This window comes from Bipolaris maydis (genome assembly GCF_028858645.1).
Source record: "Bipolaris maydis strain C4 unplaced genomic scaffold PSV08scaffold_2, whole genome shotgun sequence".
Classification (NCBI taxonomy): Eukaryota; Fungi; Ascomycota; class Dothideomycetes; order Pleosporales; family Pleosporaceae; genus Bipolaris; species Bipolaris maydis.
In genome coordinates, this window is record NW_027093858.1 from 240,350 (window position 1) to 253,962 (window position 13,613).

Below are 13,613 nucleotides of genomic sequence, written 5' to 3' on the forward strand. Positions count from 1 at the left end.
AGTGGCCGTTTGCGACTCTTCAGCGCCGCAGTTTCGACTACGTAAACATGCAGACCCGCAACGCCTCCACGTTAGGCACATACACATACATGATGAAAATTGAACTGGGCCGAATCCAGCTCAGTACTGATACATGTATAAATATCGCAACTCCTGTCAAAAATGACCACCATCCATGCATCTCACCTCTTGACTTCGGTGCAGCCTCCTTCTAGCTTGGCACCCTTACTGTCCGGTCCCACAGTCGTCGTCTTGCTTCCAATCGTTGAACATGCGATTAGACGCCTGGACGGGCCTTTTGCCCACAGTGGCCGCCCTCAATGTTGGTCCACACTACAGCCATCCTATCGAAGGTTTGTAGAACCTACACGCAACAGACTGATGGGTTGGATCTGTGCGCTAATGCGTTCATAGACCTCGATGTTGATCTTCCTTTTTCTCAACCAGTGACATTTGCCCATCTGGAATGGCAGCGCTGTCTTGCTGCCTCTCATGACAAAGTACGTCGTTCCTTTACTCGAAAAACTCACCCGAGCGCTTGGTTCCTAATCTGGTCAAAAGCCCTTGGACATTGCCATATTAGGATTTCCGTATGATACATCAACATCCTACAGGCCAGGTGCCCGCTTCGGTCCTCGAGGTATCCGAGCTGGTTCCGCCAGGGAAAAAAAGGGACGAAGCTACAACACCGTCTGGGAAGTTGACCCTTACGAGGAGGGACTTGAAATTGTAAGTTAAGGCATTCAGCACACACAAGCAACCATGTGATCAGTAGGGTTACTGCTCAGCCTGTTTATCTCTAAAATCCATCTCATTGATGTTTTGACTTTCAGGTCGATTGCGGCGATGTACCCATCACCCCGTTCGATGCAGCCCATGCTTTCAAGCAGATGGAACAAGGCTACAGGCAGGTCTTGTACCACCCAACTTCTTCAGCAAACACATGGGAACATCCGCGCATCATTAGCTTGGGAGGTGACCATTCTATCGTCCTACCTATTTTGAGGTCTCTCAAAACTGTATATGGACCTATATCGGTGATTCACTTGGATTCGCATTTGGATACGTGAGCGCTGTCTTCCCTTTAGCTATTCGAAAGAACCAACGCTAACCGTGTCGCATGCAGATGGGACCCCTACGAAGGCTACACCGGTATTAGATCAAACCAATCTGCCCTTACCCATGGCACTTTCTTCTGGCACGCTAGCCGGGAGGGCTGCATCAGCAAAGGGACCAGTGTGCACGGCGGCCTCCGAACCAAGCTATTTGTCAGTGCCGCCACTCTTCAATACTCCGACTCGAAGAACGCCTATACTAATTTCAACTCTCATCGTTGCAGAGCCCCAAGGATTATGAAATTGACAGAGATGTCGGCTTCGGCATTATCGAGGCACACGAGATCGATGATATTGGCATGAACGGTATCATCGAGAAGACACTGAGCTTCGTCAAAGACACCCCTACCTATCTTTCCATCGACATTGACGGTGAGATACCTCTTGCCCCTTGCGTCATCTGCTACTTCGTCCATGCACTTGAAGACATCAACACGCTAACTCGTCATAGTGCTGGATCCAAGCATCGCTCCAGCTACAGGCACTCCAGAATCCGGCGGATGGACTACGCGCGAACTCAAACGGTTTATCAAAGGCCTCGAAGGCATCAATCTAGTAGGTGCTGACGTCGTGGAAGTGAGCCCGCCGTATGACACCGCCGCCGAAATCACATCGATTGCGGCTGCGGACCTGATCGTGGATATCACGGCGGCCATGGCCAAATCAAAGAAGGGACCAGCGCTGTCGAGGGTGAAGGATGAACTTTAGGATTACCGAAACCGTATTCTGACATGCAACCGAGGCGTGATTGGCCATGTTTGTGGCGAGATGGATGAACACGATAAACACAAGTCAGATGGGAGCAAATTAGCTTCCAAAGAAATGCCTGTAGGAGATCTGAATGCATAAAACAAGTCAAAAAGTGAATCCCTTCCAGCAAAGGCCTATTAGGCGTGATATGAACGTATAAGAAACAACATACATTCAATGAAGAAACCCACTATTTTCTCTTAGGATCACTTCTTTAAACAATCCTTGCCTCTTATGCTCAGTTAGACCGGCAAGACCAGTCTCCCTATTCGCCGTAGCGCCTCTCTCCAACTATCCACATTCCCATCTACATCTGTAACATGCCAAACCTCTTGGATGACTCTCCACTGCCGCGAAAAGTTTCCTAGACCATAACCCTCAACCCGGGTCCACCACCTAACCCAGGGTTCGCGGTTCCTCGTCTCACACGTGGCAATAAATGCCGGCCACGACATAGGCGCGGTTCTCTTCACACCGCCCATATATGCATCCTTGAGGTCTTCCGCCGCCGTCAGGTTCTCCCAGACAGCACTTGCCTCCGCCTCAACATCTACATCGACAACGAAGCCATCGCCATCGATCACTGTGCGGCGGTAGTATATCAGCAACGCGCTATGGAACGCGCGAGCCTGGCAACGCGCAATCTCAAGCATAGTGCGCTCCTGTCGCTGGATGAGATGGAACGGCTCCGCGTCAATGACCCAGGCCATGATGGCCTCACCCAATGCCTTGTATGCTGCGCAAAGAGACACAGGAGTCGGTGTACCGGCCTGTTGGCGATAGAAGGCGAGGTGTTCTGCGATCCGACATGTTTTGTGCAGCAAGTTGGCAAGTTCGGGGGTGATTCCGTATATGTATTCGATACTTCTCTCATCGGGGTGAAAATGTGGCCGGGTGGAGGCGGGAAGTTGGTCATCGGGTGGCCACGGTCGAGGAGAGATTTCGAGGCATGTTGTTTGGGCGAGGAGGGTGAGGAAGCGGCAGATACTGGTGACTTGGTTGCTTGAGTCTCCTCTGTTTATGCTAAGTGGTAAGCCTTGCTGGCGTAGTCGTCGGCATGCTTGGAGGTGGATTGGGAAGTCGGAGTCTTCTCCAGTCATTGTCTGTAGAGGAAAGGAGGGCATTTGTCAGAGAAAGGGGGCTTGATAGATGTGGACTAAGGGGGAGATGCGTACATCGATTGTGACTAGTGACAGCATTGCTGTTAAGTGCAATGTGTACAGCTGCGGGTCGCCCGGATGGACAGTCGTAGAGTTCAGAGCACGCAGCGCCTTGATTCGGTGCTGAAGCCCTAGCTGATGAAATTTGGGTGAACCGTCAGTGGCGTTGCGCAGGTGAAATGCGGCAGCCGAGAGCAAACTGTGGAATAGCGAGGTCGATATTTGCGATGATATGGTTGCGTTTTGTTGGTAAAGAACAAGCTCCGGGCATCCTGATAGGGCGAAAGGGAAATATGTAGTCCTCCAAGGGTTACGCGAGTGCAGAACGGGTTGTAGCAGTTCGGCCACATGGTTCATATAATGGAACATGAGCATGGATGTTTCCTGGTCTCTGAACATGGGCATTGAAAGAGTAAAGAAAGGAGCAGGTAAATGATGCGCCTTTGATTTACCTGACACTGCTAGCAGATCGGCCTGGATTGTGCAACCTCGGTCCCTACCGTTCTTGAGTGCTACACATAGCTCAGTGTGTTGCTGCGAGAAATCACTTTGGAGATATATTTGAGCTGATGTACTTTCTAAGTTTGGATGCTCTTCAGCTGAGAGGCCCCAATCTGTGCAGTCAAGGCTCTCTGCATTTGTATCCCATCCATTGTCGTGCTGTCCAGTGGAAGGGTTGTCGTCATCAATGCTCTCAGTTGGTTCTGAGGATTGTACCGGGCTCCCAGGAGTCCTTTGGATAGGGTCATTGCAATTGGACTGGAAGACGCCAAAAGGTCCAATGAGAACAGTGTCTAATGGCGTAGTGACGGAATTGATGGCTGACAGCTTCCTCGTTGTTTCACGGTCGGACATAACCGGTAATGCCGGCCCACCTAGTAATTGATTAATTATGCCCGGAGGGTAGCCATTTTGGCCCGCTGAGAAAACGAATGCTGGAGGCTGACCTGTAATGATCTTCCGCCGGTGCAAGCCCTGAAGGTTCTGCACCCGGCCCGTCACCCACGACAAGTTTACACTGTAGCCAGCGCACTCCAAGCCAGCCTTTTCACACACTGCGCACCCGTTATTCTGCCGCTCGTCACATTTTATTTTGCGAGATCGGCAGGTCCAGCAGCTGCAAACTGTTAGCGAGATGCACGGCTGCGGAACACGCTGCAAAGGCTCTGGGGTAGGCTGTATTCGTACCCCGTGAATGTCACACACTTGGACTTGGACGGCCGTGCACGAACAGGATTCGACCTGGTCTTCATCACAGAGGTGCCGCGGGCTGATTGGCTGCGGCTCGTTGCATTCTGGAAGTGACGAGAAGTCTACTTGGGCCATGCGGGATGGGACAATCCGCCCATGTGTTGGATAATGCGTCATGCAGAAATATCGGATGGTGGCATGTGAGGTAAGTAGGCGGAGAGAAATCCACAGCGGATCTGGGGTCTTACTCAGGCTATCTAGTGTGCATGTCTGGGCCTGGTGATTGGTGGGATGCACGGCTTCCAGAAAACAATGGGGTAGTCGCAACCAGCCCAGATTCGCTATCTTATCGCACTGGCCCGTGGCCGGGAAAAGTGGACCTCCCGTCTTGGAAGGCGCCAGCGAGCAGCTCCTTTGTCCCCCAATTGATGCTGATGACAGACGATGATTATTTTGGTAACTACAGACTGATCTAATTGCAACATGGAAACAACCGCAGAGATAACCTCACCATCCGACAAGCTCTTCCCCATTAGCTAAAGCGAACATCCAGTCCGTTTGGAAGGACAATGCATGCCTTATCTCGGTCACACCTGCAAGTCTGCTCGAGGGCCTTGGTAGTGTCTTCTCCCGTGCAGCATCCACCACAGCCCCACGACCACAGCCAGGCCGGAGATGATGACGCTGGTGTAGTTCATCGCCTCGGCCGTGGTCGGCAGGCTGTACGGGAAGCAATAGATGACTATGGAGACGACGATATAGAGGCAGGCAACGGCATTGACGGCGGCACCAAAACGGCCCATCCAGAAGGGTCCAGGCTTGATGAGCTTGCGGCCCGACACCAAGTGCGGCAGGATGGCAAGGAGGTACGACAGCGTCGACAGCACGACGAACGAGCCTATGAAGGCGTTGAACGCCGTCAGTGAACCCACGTATACCGCCCCGATGCAAGTCATGAAGATGCCGCATGCTAGTGTCGAGTACAGCGGGCTCTGCCATCGCGAGCTGACTGCGCCAATCTTATTTGCAAATGGCGTTGCGCCGTCGCGGCCGAGTGCGTAGAGCGTGCGGCCCGCTGTCACGTAGCAGCCTACCGTTGCGCACAAAATGGGCAGAATGATGACTATCAGCAGCCCGACTGCTCCCCCTTTGGAGCCGGTCGCTTGCAGATACATCTCCCCGATGGGACAGATGGTTTCCAGCTCGATGATCGCCTCTAGGTTCTTGGTCGCATAGAAAACCACAATCAAATAGCTGAAACCAGTCACGAAGCCCATGATCACCTGACACGCGAGGGCTTTGGGCAGATTCACTCTTGGACTAAGTACGTTGATTAGCCAGTTCTCGTGTGTGTTATTTGTATAGATCGCAGCGTTAAAAGGTTTGTTTGGAGCTGAAATGGCAAAACGTACCGTGGAATCTCCTCAGCAATGTGGGTAACGCAATCAATGGCACCCACAGCATAGGCACCATTCAGCATACCCGCCAGGAAGACAAACCCATCGCTCGAATATCCAGTGCCATTGTTCCACTGCTTCCAGACGAACTCGCTCGATGCATACCCACCGCCAGCCAACCCAGGCATGACGGCACAGACGATAACAGTAACAAAGAAACCGGTAATGATGAGGAAGGATCCGAGCCGGCTGATAAGTGGAAGAGAGTTTTGTGCGAAAATGACAGTGAAGCAGCATCCCCACGACATGATGAGGTAGCAAACAAAGACTTGCCATCGCTGAGGCTCCAGCTCGGGGCGGTACAGCTTGTACGACCAGAGCACCATGTTGCTGACCATGACGCAGTTGGAAGCAACGGCAAACATCCACGCCAGACCATTCAACCAGCCAGCAAACCAGCCGCAAATCTTGCCATACTTGGTGCCGGCCGTCACTAACGCCCAATGGTAGACTGCAGACGAAACTCTATCAATACGGGTCTGATCCTACTTATAGAAAATCACGAAAGTGTGATTAACGTACCTCCTCCTGATGATGGGATTGATGATGCAAGTTCTGCGATTGACGCCGCAATGAAGCCATAGAGGATGGAAACAACTGCGCTGCGATTCCAGTCATAGCATTAGCAAGGGAACTCATGCGCTCAAGATGAAAGTGAAATTTAAAGGAGTTACGCACTACTCATATATTGCCCCAGCCGCTCCACCGTTGTGAAGCGACGTAACCTGCTCTCACTATTAGATCCAGCTAGGAAAGTGCCGATAGGTATGTTATGTACAATACCGGCGCCCAACACAGCCCAAGAGTTGCCTGTGGTAATTCCAGTCGCACAGGCGCTTAACAAATTGAAGGTCCTCGCTAGAGCTGGACCCTCGCTCACAAGAACGAGCTCGCCCTCGGCAAAGTCGGCCGTTGAGTGTTGTGAGTGAGTGCCGGATTTCTGCTCGGGTCCTTTCTCCGAGTCCGTAAGTTCCATGGTCACTTGCATTCACTTTCCAGAAGTATCAAAAAGGCAGACAGGAAGAGCGCAAAGAAATGCAGTTTTCATTGCTGAGATTTCTCAAATTGGCTTGTATATATACACTCCTCCAAGTCTTGACAAACTCTAGTTCTGCTAGATACACGGCTATGCCATTAAGCATAGTGACCGGTCCGAGGCAATGGCTCTGATAAGGGCCTTGATACGAGCAGACATCAGTGATTTGATTGCACGGATAACCTTTGACGAATTGATTAGGTGAGTTTCTGGATGAATACCTCGCTCGCGGTTTCCTTGTTCACTTTTATCCTGTTATGTGTTTCCAGTTGTAAAGATTGTTATCAGGAGTGTGCCATGATTAGGCCCAAGCCGTCGTGGGGTAAGGACTTCATTCCAGATTACAATGGCGAGAACATCTGGGGTACTGTGATAAACATGGTTCCCCACCCAATGAGATGGAAGCCTACTGGGGCATTTCTTTCGCACAGTAGCTTTGGAAATGCCCCGATCCGTACGCTTCAAGGGCTCGTCAAGACTTGCACGGCAGTGCCAGCATAGACTCTAGTGCCACTGGCGTTATCTATTGCGAGAATACTTTGTCAGCCACTATTAAGTGTCGATCATAACCCGAACTTGCTGTGATGGGCTCGCTGGCGCCTTCCAAACCCGATTTACTGGGGTGCCCCCCTAGCTCGTGGCGTTAACCTCGTTTGATTGGTTCGCTGGCACCTTCCACCACTTGAAGATACTAATCGTCAAGCGATGTCTTCATTTCTTTCAAGCCAGCGTATCCTCCTTTCAGGGTCCTCCAACTCTCGTACAGAAGCTTTAAGGATTGAATTGGCGAGTGAGTCTCTCAGCTTCTGACCCCTGCCTGGAGGCATACGAGTTTTTAACTGGCCTCCATAGAAGCATGCACTAGATTCCAGGCTGTGAACCTCGACAATCGTAGCTCCAGCGACAACTCTACAGAAATAACATCTCAGATTGATGATGCGTTCGCCGCAATTGGCGGTTCAGTCGATCTTGTTGTTGTTGATGCTCGGGATCAAGAGCACTGTGGCCGCGATCCAATCTGGGAGGTGCCTCTAACTGAGTGGGACAAGCATCATGACGCTGCTCAGATCAATCAGAGAAGAGCCTTATCCCAGATCAAGTCCATCCTCCAAAGTCAGTTTAAGAGAACAAAAGATGGCAATTCAAGTTGCGCCTTTTCTTTGGTCATTCTCGGCTACAAGGCTTCTTTTGAGGGATCCCTTGATGCTGTTCTTTCAAAGTTACAGCGGGATGTTGCATGGCTCCATCGCGACGCTTCTGTCAACTTCCTCGATGTTGTGACTTCAGGTGGTGATGCTACTAACCTATCTATCATTTCTGCAATTACAATATTAGCATCTAGCAACTCGCGTGGTTCTGTTATCTCGCTCGATGGTATTTGGACTCTTTCCAACTCACAGCCTGACGGCACCAAGTCGCCATCTCACGACACGGACATCCCACAATCTCAAACACAACTAAGTATACGCTCACCTCTTAGAGCAAAGAAACCAAAAGTCAAGATTGCGCTTTCGTTTGATTACGACGCGTTGTCGGCTTTTCTAGGCACGGGGGAACATCCGGACAACAACCTCGCAGACTACAGCACTGGTGTCTTCTCTGGGCGCGTTGGTGGCTACCGGCTACTACGTTTACTGAAGAAATATCAAATTGCCGACAAGGTTACATGGTTCATTCCCGGCCATACTATGGAGACCTTCGAAGCCACAGTCAAAGAGATCGTCCAATCCGGCGCAGAGATCGGACTCCACGGCTACGCCCACGAAGGCGCCTATCAGATGACGCCGGAACAAGAGCGCGACGTCTTGGCAAAGTGCATGCAAGTATCGGAACGTCTGACCGGTAGAAAGGTACAGGGATACCGCGCTCCCATGTACCAACTGCGCGAAACAACAGTCGAGCTCCTTAAAGAGTTTGGGTTCCTGTACGACTCGTCCTTGAGCCACCACGACTCTCAACCCTACTTCACGCCAAGTGATCCACCCGTCGAGCGCATCGACTTCTCCAAGCCGGCAAGCAGCTGGTTGAAGCCGACGCCAATAAGCGACATGGACGTAGTACCGCCCGCATCATTGCACTCACCCGCCACTGGCCTACCTCTTGTGGAAATTCCTATCGGCTGGAACAATGAAGACATGATGGGACTACAGTATTTCCCGCACGTTGCCAATACGAATGGACAAGTCGATGCCCGCGTTGTTGAGCAGCGCTGGAAGGACATTTTCCTCTGGTTGTGGGAGAACGGCGAGGCCGAGTCTGACGACGGTACCTTCATTTTCCCACTACTCATGCATCCGGACTCCAGCGGCCTGGCGCACGCCATGACCATGGCAGATCGTTTCATCGGCTGGCTGCGGAGTTGGGGAGATTCTGTCGAGTTTCATACGTATGAGAGCATAGCGTATGACTTTCTTCGTAAGAAGGGTGTCAAGAATGACAACATTTCTAAGTAGAGGCTAGAAGTATGTTGATATGGGATTCCGCTATTACGTCATGTGAAAAAAATATTGATTTCTTTTCATTGCTGCCTTGATTTTGTAACAATGGTAATGTTTCCCTAGACAATCTTCGATGATTCCCATAAAGTGCCTATTCATAGAGACGTATGATAACGAGAAGCAATTGACTTGCATCACATCAAAAGGAAGACAAAAACTTTACTTGAAAAGTTAAGAATTAAATCAAAATAGGAAGGCTAGTCCGTAGTAATCTCTGAGACTATGATAGTGGGTATGACGTATTGGAGAAGGAATAGAAGGCATGTAGCTGCACATGAAGAATAAATGACAGCCTCCGGAAACCTGAGGCGGAACTTGAGTTGGCCAGCTGTTGCATACAACTGTAATTCCAAATTTCTATGTTAGATTGAACATTAGCGGAATAAAAAGTAAAGACGAAAGAAAGTAGAAATGTAAATGCAATGAAAATGGGAAATGGCATTAGTTGTAAACCGTTGATATTAAACCTCAGAGAAATAGTTCTTTGTGCATAAGCTTGTACATGTACTAAGTGCCATACTGCTCTTTCTACCTCCTAACACTAGTAGTGTCTTAACTCTACCCGAACTCGGGCAACCAGCTCCACTAGAAAGGTACGCCATTCATGCCACCCTTGCAAACATCCGCTCCCTGTCTTGCCTTGCCGACAATCTCATAGCTCCCTGGCCATTCAAACCACGACGCTTCGTAACGGCGGCATTTGGCATCCATTTGAACCTTTGCGTAATTAACATCCTCCCGGTTGAGATTGCCACATTGTCCGGGTTGGTTGATGCAGTAGTATACCATCATCTGATTCCTCAATATTTGAACGGATTTTGTGGTATTTGGTTCGTCTGCACAAAGCGTCTCCCCGTTGCCAGCATAACCTTCGGTAAGGCTTTCGAATAACCTATCAATGGCGAATTCTTCGAGTTGATAACCCCAGCAATCGGTACGGCGCTTGGATAGCGTTGCCGATGAGAGCATGTCGCGTCGATTCGCAGCTTGTAGCGCTGCGACGTCCTCAGGGGTGAGGACAATGGGAGAAACTCCGTTTTCAGTGGAATCGTAGACTTGAGTACCATTACTGAACCTTGTCACCACGTAGTTACCTTCTGGGACAGTAGTGGCGGAAACAGTAATGATGCTGGCAGCAAAAGCCATGAGTGCAGAAGTGAGGTACATAGTGATGGGATTGAAACTCGGTAGAGTGTAATTGAAGGTGGTGGTTGAGAGTAAGTTGCAGGTGATTGTTTGGAGCTGTAGTAGTGAGCCTAGGAACGACGAAAGCACCTGTCTTTATACCTTGATGTTCTAAACACGTGCCCAAATACATCTATTGAATAATACAAAAGAAGAAATTGCGTTTATTCAGGCGCTCCAGGCCGCTCGGAGCGGGATATTAGGTGCATAATTCGGACTAGCATTCTACGAAGCTGCAGGCCTTGACGGGAGTTTGACAATACTCGGTATAGTATTGCTAGAAGCAGTCGAATGCTTCGGCTCAGCATTGTACATTAGACTCCACATAATAGAGTGGGTGTCTTGGCTCTTGATTTGAATAGGTATCGGCTTTGGTATGGAGAATTACTGTGTATAGCCCTCAAAGAATTCTAACAGAGCGTTAGAGGACCTCTGGTAAGCTATCAAGCAGCAAACATACATACTTCCATGCCTTGTTCAATTACATCATCTTCAGCCATGATTCGCATGCAGTACCTGATGATGCTGAACAAAACATATGGTGCTCGTACAACTATTTTTTCCTGAATACTGAGAGATACGCGAGACCCTGAATCAAGGCCCACCAACAAATGCGGAGGATGCCGCGGTACTAGTACTAAGGCCCGCTGCAGCAAGGCCCGCTGCAGTAAGGCCCGCTGCATCATGAACTATTCACACAGTAGCGCGAAGGACAACCGCACCTAGCAAAAGACGCATTGGGCTACTGCACAAGCGGGCTTCGCGAACATCAAGAAACAGCAAGGCGTGAGAACGCATTCGGTATTTTGTGTCAGCAACGAAGTTAAGTGCTGCTTGAAAAGACATACGTACTTACTTAGGCCTTGGGCGATGTGTGTTGAATCTGGATGTGCGCCAGCACCAGCAACAGAATACATGTAGCCTCGGTTAGTGTCAATACGATGTTTACTAGGGTAATGATGCTGAGGAAGTAGACCGAGGCCGTGGTCTACAAATTCGAACCGGGGTCGTGGGTTGAGAAGCTATTTCTGTTCTCTGGAGAAATATACCGATGCAGCGCGTGTTCCGCTCGAAAGCTCAAAATAGCCTAATCAAATGGCCCATCCACAGTCAAATTTGTGACTTCAGGATAGTCCGCCATGGTGATAGGGGGGGAACCAATTTCGGACTCACTGTCCAGGTGTTTTTATCCCGAGTTATTGAAGGCTTAGAGAGCTGGCTGGGGGAGCTGCTCTGTCCAAGACACTGCTGCGAGGTACTTCCCCAACCCCGATGCATGCATGCTATGACGCGAACGTTACTCGATACCGACATTTGCGAGTCTGCAGTTAGTCGTGCGCGTTAACAACAACGTTCAGATAGTCAATTGAAAACTACGATACTTCGGAGAGATGTGGAGGGGTCCGCGCTAGGCACAACAAGGTCGCTAAAGTAGGGGCTTCTTCCGCTTTTGTCCTGACAGAGAGGGACTGAGGCATTGACGCGTGAAAGCGACATCGCCGCCTCTTTGTCATAGATACAGAATCTTTTCTACAAGCTGTTGTTGCCTTGATTATGCGAGCTATCATACTTAGTAGGCGGAAGAGTTAACAATCCTAGCCTGTCATCCAGAGTATGTAGTGGCCATTAGCTACACCATGAATCACTGCAAACTCCAGTACTATAAAGGCAACATAAGCGATCAGCATTCTAAATCTAATCCACCTACAAAATCTTCCGCCAAACCAGACCGTCAAAGTAAATGCAATTGTAATGTACTAGCTATACACGAGGAGAATTGTGTACTGTACATGTTGATAAAGAAGCAAGTACCTAGGTGAGACTACATCCCACCCCCCTATGCTAGCATATCCCTGCCCAATGCTATACTTCGTTGAATGGCTTCGTGAATGGCACATCTTATACGTCATAGTTCTTCTATGTAAGGAGGAGCTAGCAGTGCGTGCAGACTGTCGACACACTCAGGGGTACTAGCCTATTGTACGTCAGTAAGAGGGGTGCGACTTGACAAGGCCGTAATGATAGCTGCCTGTCGGAATGGGGGTAAGGAAGGAGTGGCTTCAAGTTGTTGTGGCTCCACTAGGTAGTCAAGGAATGAACTGTAGTATTGTTCGCTATATTTTAGACGATCCTTCCTTACAACTCAATCACATGCTGATCAGTGTTGAGAAAGGGGAAAGTAGGTGATCCTTGCCACGCGACTAATAAAAAAGTGTCCGATTCAATGGGAATTTGTAAGGAAGCTCTTCCCCCAGCAGGTAATAACATTCAAGTGACACATTGCGGCGGCTTCCCTGATCTGAGAGCACGGAGGCACCTATTGTTGTCGCAATTGCGAGCCCCAGCCCATCACCATAGTATTTAATGCCCTCCTCTCCTCCTCTTCTACAACCTTTCTTCTTCCTCACCACCACTACTTGTCTTTTTATATCTGTTTCCTATGAAGCCTATCAGATCGATTATCTCAGAAGAACAGCAGGCCTCACCCCAATCTGCCAGAACTGGGTATCCCCTGACCACTACAGGTAAGTCTCCCCTTTTGTTTTGTGTGCTGATGTTTGTGTAGAGCTATCGTCCACGGAACACGGTCTACAGGTCGAGGTCCCTCTAGGGTGTGATCCCATGAAGGCTTTGTTCCTAACGCGGTTCCTAGATCAAAATAGCTGGTGGTACGCAGGCTTCTCCTTTCCCAGAGATGACTGTAAACCACGTGGTCAATGCTGCCCACGTAAAAAGCTGACATATTTCTTTGGCGGTGGAAATATGTGATGCTGCTAGGGCGCGGGCTTCTGTAGTTAGTATAGCTACATCGTTATAATGGACTCACCTTTTTGCTTTATCCCTTGTTCCAGTGCCATTCTCAGAAGAGTTGTGCTTGTTCTTCATCCAGGTTCGAGTGCAAACAGGTGTATCGCACACGGGTGAAGTTTGAATATAGGACAGCGAGGTTACGGGCTCAGATCTTGCTCATGCGTGCATGTCATCACCGCCCGCACATTATGCGCGCATAACTAAAGAAGCAGGAGCTACAATCCGCATTAGACATGAAGTCGTCATAGCGAGAAGTAGACCGAAGGTGCTTCCGAGCGTAGGTACGTAAAAGGATGCTATCTTCCTAAAGAAAGTAGCATAGCTGTAGCTGGTTTAACGTGGTCAATGCTGCCCGAAGAAAAAAACGATGTATAGAGCGAGGACTGGCATTAAAGTAGCGAAAGGAAAGT

General features: G+C 49.7%; 5 protein-coding genes across 5 annotated transcripts; 2 read left to right on the forward strand and 3 right to left on the reverse strand.

Moving 5' to 3' along the window:
* Positions 1-271: 271 nt before the first annotated feature.
* Positions 272-1,823, forward strand: PSV08DRAFT_367857 (arginase family-domain-containing protein; the record flags this gene model as incomplete). The annotated part of the gene is made up of 7 exons (XM_014229607.1): positions 272-353; positions 415-500; positions 562-729; positions 834-1,066; positions 1,127-1,268; positions 1,340-1,487; positions 1,567-1,823. The coding sequence occupies 7 exons, from the start codon at positions 272-274 to the stop codon at positions 1,821-1,823; spliced, it is 1,116 nt and encodes a 371-aa protein (XP_014085082.1).
* Positions 1,824-2,017: 194 nt separating this feature from the next.
* Positions 2,018-4,393, reverse strand: PSV08DRAFT_194230 (fungal-specific transcription factor domain-containing protein). Its single transcript, XM_014229606.2, has 5 exons — positions 4,214-4,393; positions 3,884-4,142; positions 3,601-3,784; positions 3,041-3,486; positions 2,018-2,968 (listed from the first exon to the last, which is right to left on the reverse strand). The coding sequence occupies exons 1-5, from the start codon at positions 4,276-4,278 to the stop codon at positions 2,108-2,110; spliced, it is 1,815 nt and encodes a 604-aa protein (XP_014085081.1). The 5' UTR covers positions 4,279-4,393; the 3' UTR covers positions 2,018-2,107.
* A 410-nt stretch (positions 4,394-4,803) lies between these two features.
* On the reverse strand, positions 4,804-6,649 carry PSV08DRAFT_171382 (amino acid/polyamine transporter I; the record flags this gene model as incomplete). Its single annotated transcript, XM_014229605.1, has 5 exons — positions 4,804-5,536; positions 5,629-6,124; positions 6,196-6,275; positions 6,352-6,398; positions 6,452-6,649. 5 exons carry the CDS (start codon positions 6,647-6,649, stop codon positions 4,804-4,806), a joined length of 1,554 nt encoding a protein of 517 aa, XP_014085080.1.
* A 765-nt stretch (positions 6,650-7,414) lies between these two features.
* PSV08DRAFT_398523 (uncharacterized protein) lies at positions 7,415-9,162 on the forward strand (the record flags this gene model as incomplete). Its single annotated transcript, XM_066093561.1, has 2 exons — positions 7,415-7,499; positions 7,562-9,162. 2 exons carry the CDS (start codon positions 7,415-7,417, stop codon positions 9,160-9,162), a joined length of 1,686 nt encoding a protein of 561 aa, XP_065949694.1.
* A 621-nt stretch (positions 9,163-9,783) lies between these two features.
* PSV08DRAFT_383492 (uncharacterized protein) lies at positions 9,784-10,374 on the reverse strand (the record flags this gene model as incomplete). Its single annotated transcript, XM_014229603.2, has 1 exon — positions 9,784-10,374. One exon carries the CDS (start codon positions 10,372-10,374, stop codon positions 9,793-9,795), a length of 582 nt encoding a protein of 193 aa, XP_014085078.1. The 3' UTR covers positions 9,784-9,792.
* Between the last annotated feature and the right edge of the window lie 3,239 nt (positions 10,375-13,613).

Excerpts from the sequence above, each read along its gene's own strand:
- PSV08DRAFT_194230 (XM_014229606.2), bottom strand. The coding sequence starts at position 4,278 with ATGAAGACCAGGTCGAATCCTGTTCGTGCACGGCCGTCCAAGTCCAAG. Across the intron at positions 4,143-4,213 it reads AAGTGTGTGACATTCACGGG|CTGCTGGACCTGCCGATCTC; the intron begins GTACGAATACAG and ends AACAGTTTGCAG. Across the intron at positions 2,969-3,040 it reads TGTCACTAGTCACAATCGAT|ACAATGACTGGAGAAGACTC; the intron begins GTACGCATCTCC and ends TTTCCTCTACAG.